The sequence below is a fragment of the Camelus dromedarius genome, chromosome 35 (genome assembly GCF_036321535.1).
Source record: "Camelus dromedarius isolate mCamDro1 chromosome 35, mCamDro1.pat, whole genome shotgun sequence".
Taxonomy (NCBI): domain Eukaryota; kingdom Metazoa; phylum Chordata; class Mammalia; order Artiodactyla; family Camelidae; genus Camelus; species Camelus dromedarius.
Window position 1 is genome coordinate 306,371 of NC_087470.1, and position 13,166 is coordinate 319,536.

Sequence of the window (13,166 nt, forward strand, 5' to 3'; positions counted from 1 at the left end):
CATTTTGAATATGTAATTAATGAAGTGTGTGGAGACTGAATTGTTATAGACACTCCACGGTGCAACCTAATGGAACACTTATATACATTTTTACATTCTGAAGCATATTTTATTCCCAGTTACATTTCCTCTAGATTGTTCATGTGTGGATTTCTGGGGCATTTATAATGTTATATTCCACATCTGACCTCTCCTTCATACTTAGGCAATACACTCGTTCCCCTCAAAATGCATCTGCTCCTTCTCCGTGGCTCTTCAGTTTGTATCATCCTCCATATTTCAGGTTCCAAGCGACAGGCATGTCTGCTCTTTTGTTGTTCTTTTCATCTTTTTTCAACTGTCATCCATTTTAAAGTGTTAATTATCGGAGATGAGAAACATCACCTTTCACGGAATTCTACTTGGGCCATAAAATATTTCATAGCTGAAATCTTGGACATCTGCCTGGGATGCTTAGAATAAGTAAACATGCCTTGTTTCCCTTTCCCAGTTTGCGGAGATGAACACACCGGCCTTCTTCTCAGTGACTTGGCTCGCCTGGAACAGATGGCCATGAACGTCAGCCTCACTGGCCGGCTGCCTGCTCCGCATAACATTCTGTATGGTCTTGAAAGTCTGACTCAGGAACTCAAGGTAGGTTGGAACAGAAACAGCAAGGGCCCGCGGAAAGATGACAGGCGCTTCCCGGGGGGTAGTTGCCGTAACTGGTAAATGCTCTTCCCATTGTCCCAAGTCAAGGCTGGCAGCCACTAGGGAAATTCAGAGACTTTCTAAGCCAGTGGTTTTCAAACTTGAGAACTATAATTTACCGATTGCTATTAAGGGAACAGGCTCATATACGGCCAGTATTTGGCCTAAATCAATTTTATTATGTTTCTTAAATACATACAAACATAAAATCAGATATGAACTCCTTATACTTACTAGCTCTGTAAAATAAAAACAAAGTAATCCTTACAGAAGCCCAAAAAAATAAAATAAAATTCAAATGAAAACATTAATATAAAATAGCAGATGATTTTTGCTGAAAGCCGATTGCTACTTGCAACAAGAATATGATACCGAGCACTTCCACCCCGGTTCTTTCATCAGCATGTGACACGAGGTAAGTCAGTTCTCCCGCCTTCCCACCATCTGAACTAGAGAGCCCTTTGTGAGGGGTCCTCAGAGGACATCTGGCATCGCTCGACAAACCCACATGACTCACGTGCCTTATGCTCAAGCAGGCATGCGAGGGGAGGTGCTGAGGCCAGGCTGTGTTCGTCTCTCTGGTGCCCAGCCTGGGTTCCAGAAACACCTACATTAGCATTTAAGTTTACTGTCAAGATAAAAACACAAGGTTAAAATTTCATAGTAGAGAATAGGTAGCCTTTTGAATGTACTTCAACAAGAACCACTTGGAGAAACACTATTCTAAGACGTTGTGAAAGCTTTCAGTCGTTAGTGGGAAAAGGAGGAAATGTCAAGGAAATTGGGGTTGTTTTGCCTGATTTTTAAAAAAAGATGAAAAGTGACTACATATACACAATTGGTCAATTATCAGATATTTATTGAGAGATTCTGGAATGTCTCAGGAGTGCACTCGGTTCCCTGGGGGTTTTGTGGCCCCTAAAATGTAGGCACAACTCTATAGCTTAGAGTCATATGTGGTTAAAAAAAATAAACAATAAATAATTAGCAAAAATATATAATTATCATGTGATTTATGAAAATTTATGAATTTTTTTGTATAATAGAATACTAGAATTGGAGAAACAGGTAAGATTCAGAGTAACCAGAGAATGCATCATGACTGAAAGTGTAATTTGTGTTAGAACTTAAAGGATAGAAACAATTTTAATAGAGAATCGTTGGTGAGGACTGGAGGAAGAAGTCTAAGAGTTACTCACTGGGCACTGACAGACACTCTTCTAGGGAGTTTATTCTTTAATCCGGACCGTGGCCTTTAAAGTAAGGCCTGTTAGCCCTATTTACTGGATGAGGAGACCAGTCTCAGTGACAGCAAGGATCACTAACATTTATTGGTGAGCACCTCTGTGTTAGGCAGTCGAGTAAAGCCTTACATGAATTACGCATATGTTTTACAGCAACTCCGAGAACCAGGAGAAGAGTACTGTATTATCTGCGTTTCCTTCAGGTAGTCAGGTAAGGACACTGAGGCACAGGGAAGTTACATGTGAGACACAGCCTCACGTGGTTACTAGGTGCAGAGCTGGGATTTGAAAGGAGGCAGCATAACTTCAGGGGCTGTGAGAGTGAAACTACCTTTGTGCAGCTCAGAGAGGGAAGGACCCGGGCCACCAGGGTGAGGGCTCCTTGACCCCCAGCCTGTCCATTCATACTCTGGCCACTGAATCTGAGAGAGCCATGTGAGCAGAGGCGGAGGTGCAGATGAGCACGGCCCATCCAGCAGGCATTAGAAGTCAGGTCTGCTAGTGGAAGAGAAGGCTGGAGACTTGAGTGGGGCTCGGTGACATGAAGGACAACCTTGAAAGCCAGGCAGGGGAATCTGAGTTTAGTTTGCAGGCCCAGCATTCAGGATTGTGAAGAGTTCTAATAAAGGCAATGCTGGCCTGTTATTTTCCTTCTACATGGATGGAATACAAGGAAAGAAAATTAATCTAGAGGAGCAAATACTTCAGTAGGATGTAAAAATTTAAAAAAAAATCTTTCAGCTGTGAAAGAAATACTGAAGGGCCCTCTGAAAGGAGTTCCAATCTGTGGACGCAAGCCAGGCCAAGGGGTTCAGTCACCTATTTCCTGATGGCTAGGTGTTAGCCAAGATGACCTTGATTTGCCTTAAATCTCAGTCTTTCTTGATTCTGTGTTTGTGTTCTTCCATAACTCACTGACTATCTGGACACTTGGGATCCCATTTTGATCCTCTAAATCCCTCAGTAAGTTATCCACCCTCTTTGTTCAGTTTCTTCAACTGTGTCAGTGCTCCCCAGGTTCCAGCCAGAGACCAGCAGGAGCACACATGGGGTAGAACAAAGTTGGGTTTGTGAACTTGTCATATAAAGGGACCCTGCACACCCTGGGGTACTGGGGGTGTCTCCATAACAGACAGTAGGAATAACGTACAGTATTGGTTTTATGCTGGGGAATTGGGGGGAAGTTTCAGGGAAGCAGGGGTTTGTGGTGGACTGGGTGCTGTCAGGAAGTGGGACCACTTCTATAACTGAGTATGCTAGTGAAGCTTATCTAGAAGGAGGGAAGGGACAGGGATAAACCCAACTTTTGGACTAAACCCAACATTTGGAAGGAGGCAGCGGCCAGTCATTAGCGAGGAAGTGGGATTTGGGATCCTTCTGTGGTCTGAACAGAGACCAGGATTTCGTCTGTGTTTAGACAAGATTGTGGAGTGGTCTCATTTTTTTGTTCCATTTGTCACTGTCACAGAGTGATGGTGCCTAATCTGTGAGATGGGTTATGTTCAGTAGGAGAAGAAAATGGTCTTGCTGTGGGTGCCAGGCCCACTCCTTACAGCACGGATGCCACACCAGTTAGAGCCCAGCCAGGACCCTCTGTCAGGGCTCCTGTCCGCTAAGAAAGAGGTATGAAGCCTGTAAACTGTAACTCTGTTGACTGAAATAGGAGCCTTAAAGAATCAGAGTTCATCTTGTCTCTCCCCTTCCCGGCTATGTGATCTTGTGTAAGTTTTTAAGTTTCTTTAAGCCACAATTTCCTATGTACAAAATGAAGTAACATTTACCTCATAGAACTGTTGTAAGAACAAAATGAAAACAAAATAAAACGAAACAAAAAGACCTGGCACATAGTAGTGTCTCAGTAAATTACAGCAGTTTGTATTATTTGCCAGATTATCCTGCACAGTGCTGTGTGTGTAATGCTCAGTTGAAATAGTTTGTTTCTCTTTTCTTTGAATGTGAGAAGTCTAAGGTCTTTGTGTGTGAAGGAGAAATTCATTCTGTTAAATGTTCAATGCCATGATCGCTGCAAGACCATTTACTAAAAGGCATGTGGAATGAAATCTTTTTCAGCATATGCTCTTGCCTCAGCGGGTCACAGAGAGGCTCATTCAGTTGGCAGAAGGCAGTCTGAATATGCTGGTGACAGAAATGAATGAACTTCTGACCAGGGTAAGTTGGCAAAATCATGCCTCTTCCTAAAGCAGATAGATTATATACAATTAAGGAATATTATTTCAAAATTCAAAAGTGCAAATTTTGTTCTTCCTAAATCCGCATTGGGTGCATGAAATAGATGTATTTTTGCCTTGTTACTTCTGTCTCAGATAAAATCCTAGAACCCAATGGCGCAAGATAAGATTGGGATACATACTTGAGAAATGTCAAGGACAATGGCTAAAATACGAGAGTGACAATATATTGTAAGTATTCTATCCAGTAGCCACCATGGTAAAGTTTTTATCAATTCTGGATTCCAAAAGCACTGTCTTTGGCTATGTAAGGAAAAAGAAAATCAAATGAAAACACTTGTGCTCCCTTTGATCTCATCGTGGGATTTTTACATTTGTATAGAAATACTGTCTAAATCAGTATTCACCCACAAAAGAGGAAATCTTCTTTATCATGAAAATCCAAAGCATCTGAGACACTCTTTAGAGTCAGAATATAAAGTCTGTGTTGTGTTTACCAGACTTTTGAAGGCATTGGGAGCTTTAAACATTCACAACTGCAAGTTGATTAAGGTTCTTTCCACTGGTAGAGAGTGAAGGAAAACAGCATAAAGTCCACAATATTGTGGCCAGAAAAACGCATGATTTGGAAAACTGGCCTGTAATTTAGAGATCCAGTTTGATTGTCAAAGAGCTTTAAATGACAGTGAATATTGGCGCTAGAAGATTCTTACAGATAATCTAGTCTATTTTTAAAAATTAAGTCTCTCAGGCCATGATAGTGAAATGAATTAACATTGGCCATGTAATTCACCAAATTCAAGGACCAGAGAAGGACCCAGTTTCCAGATCCCCACTGGCCCAGTACTGTTTCCACCTAACCTGCTGCTGAATTGGGAAAATTTCCACAGGCAAATCAAATGGGTATCTGAACACATAAACGCTAAACAATGGCCCTGCTGTTACAAATAGCATACTGGACACTTTCAGAATCTTCTCCCAGCGGTGTGGAAGGTACAAACACAGAAGAGAATTTCTTGCCAAATGTCGTTAGACATTAATTAGATTAATGAGTACATTTATTGGGTATCAACTTAATAATTAAAAATTTTGTATTTGTTATATGATTACAACTAAAGAAGAACTTCTGAATGGATCGTGGCAAAGTAAACTCTATTCAACAAGCACATATAAACGTTCACCACATACAAAGCCCAAGCTGAGTGTTGACAGGTGAAAGACATAAATGAGGCTCAGTCTGTCTTCAAGGAGCTTGCAATTGTGTATGTGTGTGTGCATCCACGTGTATGTTTATGTAATCATTTAGGTGTGAGCTGGGTAATATGGGACAAGTGGAGGAAATTGACAATACAGCATGAAATAAAGAGATGTACCTGAGAAATACAAATGGAATAACTTAATCTTGTCAAGGGTAATTAGGGAATTCCATAGGATGGTTACATTTCATTTATTCATTCATTTAATTAATACTTACTGGGAGTCAAACATGTTCTAGGTGCTACGACAGAATGACAGACACCGGAGAAGGAGGTATACGTGAAACTGACACTCTCATTGCCCTCGTTGAGCCAAATGCAGTTGGATGAACTGAGCCTAGAGACAAGAAATATTTCACTTAAGAGAGTCATATCTTTATTTTAGTCTCCCTCCTTTCTTCTTTCCAGCAGACTCTCCCACACTAAATATTTTTAAAGGGATTTTGTTTTTTTGAGAACTTACAGCAAAATTGATTGGAAAATATTGAGATTTCTCATATGTGCTCTGCCCCTACACAAGCATGGCACAGCCTCCTCCATTAACAGCATCCCCCACCAGTGTGATATATTTGTTACAGTAGATGAACTACGCTGAAAAATCATTATTGTTCAAAGTCCTTGGTTTACTTTAGAGTTCACTCTTGGTATTGTACATTTGACAAATGTTTGACGTGTCTTCACCATTATAGTATTTAGAGTAGTTTCACTGCCCTGAAAATCTTCCATAGTCCACCTATTCATGCCTCCCTCTTCCTTACCCTCTGGCAACCACTGATCTTTTTACTGTCTCTTAAGTTTTGCCTTTTCCAGATAGCATACAGTTGGAATCATACAGTGTGCAGCCCTTCATAATGGCTTCTTTCACTTAGTAATATACATTTAAGTTTCCTCCATGTCTATTGATGGCTTGATAGCTCATTTGTTTTTAGTGCTGAGTAATATTCCATTTTCTGGGTGTATCACAGTTTATCCATTCACCTACTGAAGGATACCTTGACTGCTTCTAAGCTTTGGCAATATGAGTAAAACTGCTATAAACATCCAGGTACATTCATTTTCAATTTATTTATGTGAAAACCAAAGAGAACATTTCCTGGATCATATGGTAAGAGTAAGTTTAGTTTGGTAAGAAATCACCAAACTGTCCTCCTCAGTGGCTGTACCATTTTGCATTCCCAGCAGCAATGATCAGGATTTCCTGTTATTCCACATCCTCGCCAGCATTTGGTGTTGTCAATATGTTGAATTTTGGCCAATCTAATAGGTGTGTAGAAGTATATCATTCTTGTTTTGATCTACGATTCCCTAATGACTTATGTTGAGCATTTTCATATGTTTATTTGCCGTCTGTATATCTTCTTTGGTGATATGTTGGTTCAGGTCTGCTGGGAACTGAATGTTTGTGTTCCCTCCAAAATTCCTGTGTTGAAGTCCTAAACCCAATGTGATGATATTAGGAGGTGAGACCTTTGGGAGGTGGTGAGGTCATGAAGGCAGAGCCCTCATGAATGGAACCAGTGCCCTTATAAAGGGGTCCCAGAGAGATCCTTTGCCCCTTCCTTGCCGTGTGAACACAGAGTGGAAAGATACTGTCTGTGAACTAGGAAGTGGGCCATCCTTAGACACCAAGCCTCTTGGGGATGTGTTCTTGTACTTCCCAATCTCCAGAACTGTGAGAAACAAATTTCTGTTGTTTTTAAGCCACCCAGTGTGTGCTATTTTGGTATAGCAGCTGGAATAGACTAAGACTTTTTTCATTTTTTAATCATTTTTTAAAATTCCTAAGTGTTCTTTGTGTACTTTGAGTAACAGCCTTTTATTAGACACATCTTGCAAATATTTTCCCACAGTCTGCGATTCATCTTCTCATTCTCCTGGCAATATCTTTCACAGCATGGAAGTGTTTAATTTTAATGAAGCCCAGCTTATCAGCTATTTCTTTCATCAGTCGCTTTGGTGTTGCATCTAAAAAGTTGGCACCATACCCAGAGTCACCTAGATTTTCTGCTGTGCTCGCTCGGAGTTTATAATTTGCACTTTACATTTAGATCTGTTATCCAATTTGAGTTAATTCCAATATTATTTTTAAATAAACTTTTTTATTTTAGAATAGTTTGGATTTACAGAGAAGTTTTTGCAAAGATAATACAGAGATTTCCCATATACCCATTCTCAGTTTCCCTTACTATTAATACCTTAGGATACCTGTCACAACTAATGAACTAATAGTGATTCCTCATTATTTTTATTAACTAAAGACTCTATCCAGATTTCTTCAATTTTTCCTTAGCCCCCTTTTATTGTTTTAGGGTCCCATTCAGCATACTACATTGCATTTAATCATCATGTCATCTTAGGTTGTGTCTTCTAGACTGTGACAATTTCTCAGACTTTCCTTTTTTTTTTTTATGATGATTTTGAGTTTTGACAAGTTCATATATTTTGTAGGATATCCCTCAATTGGGGTTTTGCTCATGTTTTTCTTTTGATTAGAATAGAGTTACGGGTTTTTGTGGAAAAGACTGCAGAGAAAATGTATCATTTTTATTACATCATATTAAGAACCCATGCAATCAATATGTCTTATTAAAGTTGATATTGACCTAGATCACCTGGTTGAGATAGTGTTTGCCAGATTTCTCCACTGTAGAGTTACTTTCCCCCCCCTTTCTATACTCCAATATCATTTTTCAGGTTTTGTAACATAAAGAGCCTAAAAATAAGACTGCTGAAAGCAAGCATCTCTTGATGAATTAAGGATGGGGAGGAAATGGAAATCCTCACTTATTAATCAACCTTGTTCCCACCAGAAACGTAACTGTCATGGAATCCTTAAATATTCAAGTCAACATGGTAAATTCTTTCTTTCCCTGTGGTCAAGCTGTGTGATCTTCAAAAGGTGTGTTGACACACGTGGGATCATAACTAGAGGGTTAGATGAAATACACACCCGATGATGTCAGGCCAAGACCACCAGCGCCCTTATCTCACAGCCATGAATGATTCAGCAGTGGGGACCAGAGCATGAGAAGTGCAGTGGCCGTGACTTCCCGTTACCCATGGCTGCATTAGAAGAGATGATGCCTTAAGCTAGGGCTGCACGTTGGAATTACCTGGTGCCCAGTCTCAGGCCCAGTTGTGATGTACTTGGTCTGCAGCACAGTATGATCACTGGGGTTTTCAAGAGCTTCCAGATGATTTTGATGTCAGCCAAGTTTGCTCTTCACTTTACCCCCCTTTTCACCCCTAACCCAATTCAGTGGCCTATGACCTCTCTTTCTAAGCTTTAGGCAACCAATTATTATTCCTAGGGCAGAGCGGACTTTGTAAATCACAGATCTGATCGTGTCGCTCTTCTTCAAATTCTCCATTTTGTTCAATATGACGTGATTCTCTCCTCGTGGTCTGATTCTAGCTTAATTCCTTAACCTTATCTCCCCTCAGCTCATGCACTGGCTCTCTGGACCCTGATGCATTGAACATATGAGCCAGACGCCTAGAAATCCCCCTTAGTGCCACTTTCTTCCCCATCATCCTCCCACATAGTTCAACCAGGATCAGATGCAGTGGGTTCCCCTTCTGTGTGTGGGTCCCATCTTCACTACCCTGCTTTTGGTCAGACTCCCTAGTGTGGGGTTTCCACGTTAGCTAGCTCGCTAGTCCTCCGCTTTTACTCTTATTTTCCTTCCCATTGTTCTCCAAGGTATAGCCGTGTTACCAAACCAAACTTGCATGCACTTGCCGGCGCACAATAAAGCCAATCTACCAACACCAGGTTGTGGTGAAGAAAATTGCAGCGTTTGTTGTAGGCCCTGAGCAAGAAGTCCACGGAAGCGAGTGCTTAAAAACCCCGAACTCCCTGAAGGCTGTCAAAGACGAGGTGAAGGCAGGGGGTTGTGGGTGTGTGATCAGCTCATGGACGTTCTCCTGACTGGCTGGCGGTGAGGTGATTGGGAATGGGCATCATAAACCTTCTGTCCAGATGGCCTGGGGGCTCCGTGCTTGTGGGCAGCACGCAGTTAATGTCCAGTCTGACATCCCTCTAGTTCTCTGGTCACATTGCTAGTCAAGTGACTTTTCAATATGGAAATCTTAACTCTGCTTATTTTAGGATAAAGGTTAATTTCCTTTTCAACGTCTCCTTCAAGATTCCCCACCCCCCTCCCCCATCTCTTCCCTCAGCCTCTTCTCTGGGTATCCCCCTGACAGCCAGTTTCTCACCCCTACTTCTTTCAGCCCCTGACATCACCACGTGCTTGCCTTCTGCCTCTTCCTCCAGCCAGAGCACTCGTAACTGACTCTTGGCAAAATCCTAACTCCTATTCAGGATTTGGCCCTTACGTAACCTCTTACTTAAAAACTCCCTGGTCTCCCAGGACTCCCATGGTGGTAAATACTGTGCTCGATTCTGGCCTTTGTGTCTGACTCCTATAATCATCAAGTCATTCACCATTTCCCACGTTAGAGTATAAGGTTCTTTAGGACTGGAGTTGGGCTTTTTCCTCATGGTTTTCTGAACTGGATATAAATTGGATGCTTGATAGGTAGTTGCTGTCTGAATGAAATAATTGCTTTAATGTGCGAAAGGCCCTGCACCAGGTACTGTGGCCACAGAGAAGGAAGCACAGCTCATACACACAAATAGCAGTCACCTGCGGGATCACACAGGCGGTGTCACTTAGCAAGGAAGGAAGTCTCTTCAGTAAAGGACGCTGAAGCAGTTCTGAGCGGGGACCTGACGTGACCTGCACCCTGGATGAGGGAGGCTCCTTGGGGCTGGTGTTCGTGCTTCAGCGTAAAGGATGATTCAGACTTGGCCAGGCAGTTACTATTGGAATATATTTTAAAATATTTCAGTAATTAATCTCACCTTTATGGCTCAGATGACTTAGGATTCCTTTTAACATCCCTTCCCTTGAAATCGCTTTAAACCTATATTTTATTTACTATGTATAAAAGTTTAAGAGAGCGGGAGGAGGATGTAGCTCAAGTGGTGCCTGAGGTACTGGGTTCAACCCCCAGTATCTCCACTGAAAAATCAAATAAATAAATAAACCTAATTATCTCCCCCTGCAAAAAAAAAAAAAAAAGCCATCAAGTAAGAAAAAGTTAACTAGGTAGTGCTAAGTTGATGAAATTCAGTTTTATTTTACCCCTACTTTATAGAGTTTATTGAGATTCTTTGGGAAGAGATTTATTTAGTACAAGTTTTTGTATGTTTTCTTTAGAGTTAGTAAAATTATAAATGTGTTCTTACAGAATATGGATAAAGGATTCTAAACCTTTGACCTTTGCTGAATGTTGTAGACATTTGCTGGGGAAAATATTTGTAGGTGGAAATACAGTCAGCTGCAAATTTAGCCATACCATTAAAAACACAGGAATTTGTAATAATTGCTCAGCCATACACAATCCAAGTAGCATTTATACAATTCAAACAACTTTCTTTCTTGTAAGAAGAAAGATACATGAGAATTATCCGTGCAAAAGTGAGATGAATCATATGATAAAGTATTTAGAAGTTTAACTCTTTTATTAGTAATTATTTTTAAATTTTGGTGAAACACATAACATGATCTATCTTATTAATAAAATTGTGAGTGCACAGTACAGTACTGTTAACTCTATGTACATCGTTGTACAGAAGATTTTTAAGAAGCTTTTCATCTTGCATGACTAAAACAAAGTTTCTAAGTATTGGGCAGCGGCTCCTCACTCCCCTCCTCCCAGTCCCTGGCAACCACTGCTTTACTTTCTTCTATAAGTTCGACTACTTTAGACACCTTATATAAGTGGAGTCATGTTGTTTTGGCCTTGTGTGTGTGACTGGCGTATTTCACTTAGAATAGTGCCCTCCAGGTTCATTTGTGTTGTAGCCTGTGATAGATTTCTTTCTGTTTTAAGGCTGAATGATACTCCATTGTATGTATATGCCACGTTTTCTTTATTCATTTACCCAATAATGGACACTTAGGTTGTTCTGTCTCTTGGCTGTTCTGAATAATGCTTCAGTGAATATGACTATACATTGTTTCTTTAAGATTCTGTTTTCACTTCTTTTGGAACAATACTCAGAAGTGAAATTACTGGATCATTTGGTAATAATATTTAATTTCTGAAGAAACTCCACACTGTTTTCCACAATGACTGCACCATTCTACATTCCTACCAATATTGCCAAATGGTTCCAGTTTCTCCATATCCTCACCAGCCCTTGTTCCTTCCTGTGTTTTGGATTGTTTGTTTGTTTGATATTGGCCATCCTAACAGGTATGAAGTGAAATCTCATTGTGATTTTGATTTGCATTTCCCTGATAATTAGCGATGTTGAGCATTTACTGCTGGCCATTTGTATATCTTCTTTGAAGAAATGTCTATTCAAGTCCCTTGCCCATTCTAAAATTTGGTTATTTGGGGTTTTTGTTTGTTTTATTTTTTGCTTTTGTTTTCTGTTGAGTTGTGGGAATTCCTTATATATTGTGGACACTAGCCCCTTATGAGTTGTATGATTTGCAAATGTTTTCTTCTATTCTGAAGGCTGCTTTTCACTCGGTTGATGATTCCCGTTGCTGCACAGAAGCTTTAGAAGTAGGTGTCCCCCCTGTCTATTTTTGCTCTTGTTCCCTGTGCTTTTGATGTCATATCCAGGAACTCATTGCCGAGACTACAGTTATGAAGCTTTTCACCTATGTTTTTTCTTCTAGGGATTTTGCAATTTTGCTTCTTATTTTTAAGTCTTTAATCTACTTTGAGTTGATTTCTGTGTATAGTGAAAGATGAGTCTAATCTTATTCTTTTGTAAGAGTACATCTAGTTTCCCCAACACCATTTATTGAAGAGACTGTCCTTTCCCCACTGTGTCATCTTGGCCGCCTTGTTGAAGGTCCCATTGTACCATTTAGGTGTGGGTTTATTCTGGGGCCTTTATCCTGTCCCTTTGGTCTACAGGTCTATCTTATGCCAGCACCATACTCTTGATTACTGTAAGTGTGTAATATGAAGTCAAGAAGTATGAGGCTTCCAGTTTTGTTCTCTTTTCTCAAGATTGTTTTGGCTATTTAGGGTTTGTGGTTCCATATGAATTATAAGAGTCGCCCCCCCACCGCCCCGCTCTGCAAAAAATGCCACTGGGAATTTGATAGGGGTTGCACTGGATCTGTAGATTGCTTTGGGTAGTATGGGTAACATTTGACCAGTACCAAGTTTTCCAATCCATGAGCACATTACTTTGTGTCTTTCTTTAAATTCTTTCAGGAATGTTTTGTAGTTTTCAGTATACATGTCTTCTGCCTCATTAGTTAAGTTTATTCCTAAATACTTCATTCTTTTTAGTGTTTTTATAAGTGGGATTGCTTTCTTAATTTCCTTTTCATACTGTTTGTTGTTTATAGATATGCAACTGATTGTTGTCAGTTGGTTTTGTATTGTAAAATTTTATTGATTTTTTTTTTTTTTTTTTTACTTCTTAACAGTATTTTTTGTGTGTGGAATTTTTATGATTTTATACACTTAAGATCATGTCATTTGCCTGGAGAGATACACATTTAACATCTGAATTATGTTTATTTAGAGCAATTTTGATTAGGAGAGTGATGATAATACTTTGCCTTTGTTTACAAAATGCCTTTTTTCTCTTACATATGACAGTTTTGTAGCTCAAAGACACATTCCAGCAATCAAGACTTTCTACCTATGTAAAGAGGTATCTGAGGGTTAAAAAGGGGACTACAGACATTGTAGTACTTGGCCCTCCAAAGCAACTTTATGACATACATATTAATAAGATA

General features: G+C 40.1%; 1 protein-coding gene across 3 annotated transcripts in view; it reads left to right on the plus strand.

Annotated features, from left to right (window-relative positions):
• The window catches only part of LOC135319937 (ephrin type-A receptor 8-like), a 44,092-nt gene that overhangs the window by 7,459 nt on the left and 23,467 nt on the right, over positions 1-13,166 (plus strand). Inside the window, exons 3-4 of one of the 3 annotated variants that reach the window (XR_010379012.1) lie at positions 491-633; positions 2,088-4,103. Coding sequence is in view for 2 of the 3 variants with exons in the window: in XM_064482270.1 (XP_064338340.1) it covers positions 469-633; positions 4,005-4,103 (264 nt within the window). In the remaining variant the exon portion in view is untranslated. Of the gene's footprint in view, positions 1-32; positions 634-2,087; positions 4,104-13,166 lie in introns of those variants that run through there. The other 2 variants (XM_064482271.1, XM_064482270.1) reach the window with 2 other exon arrangements.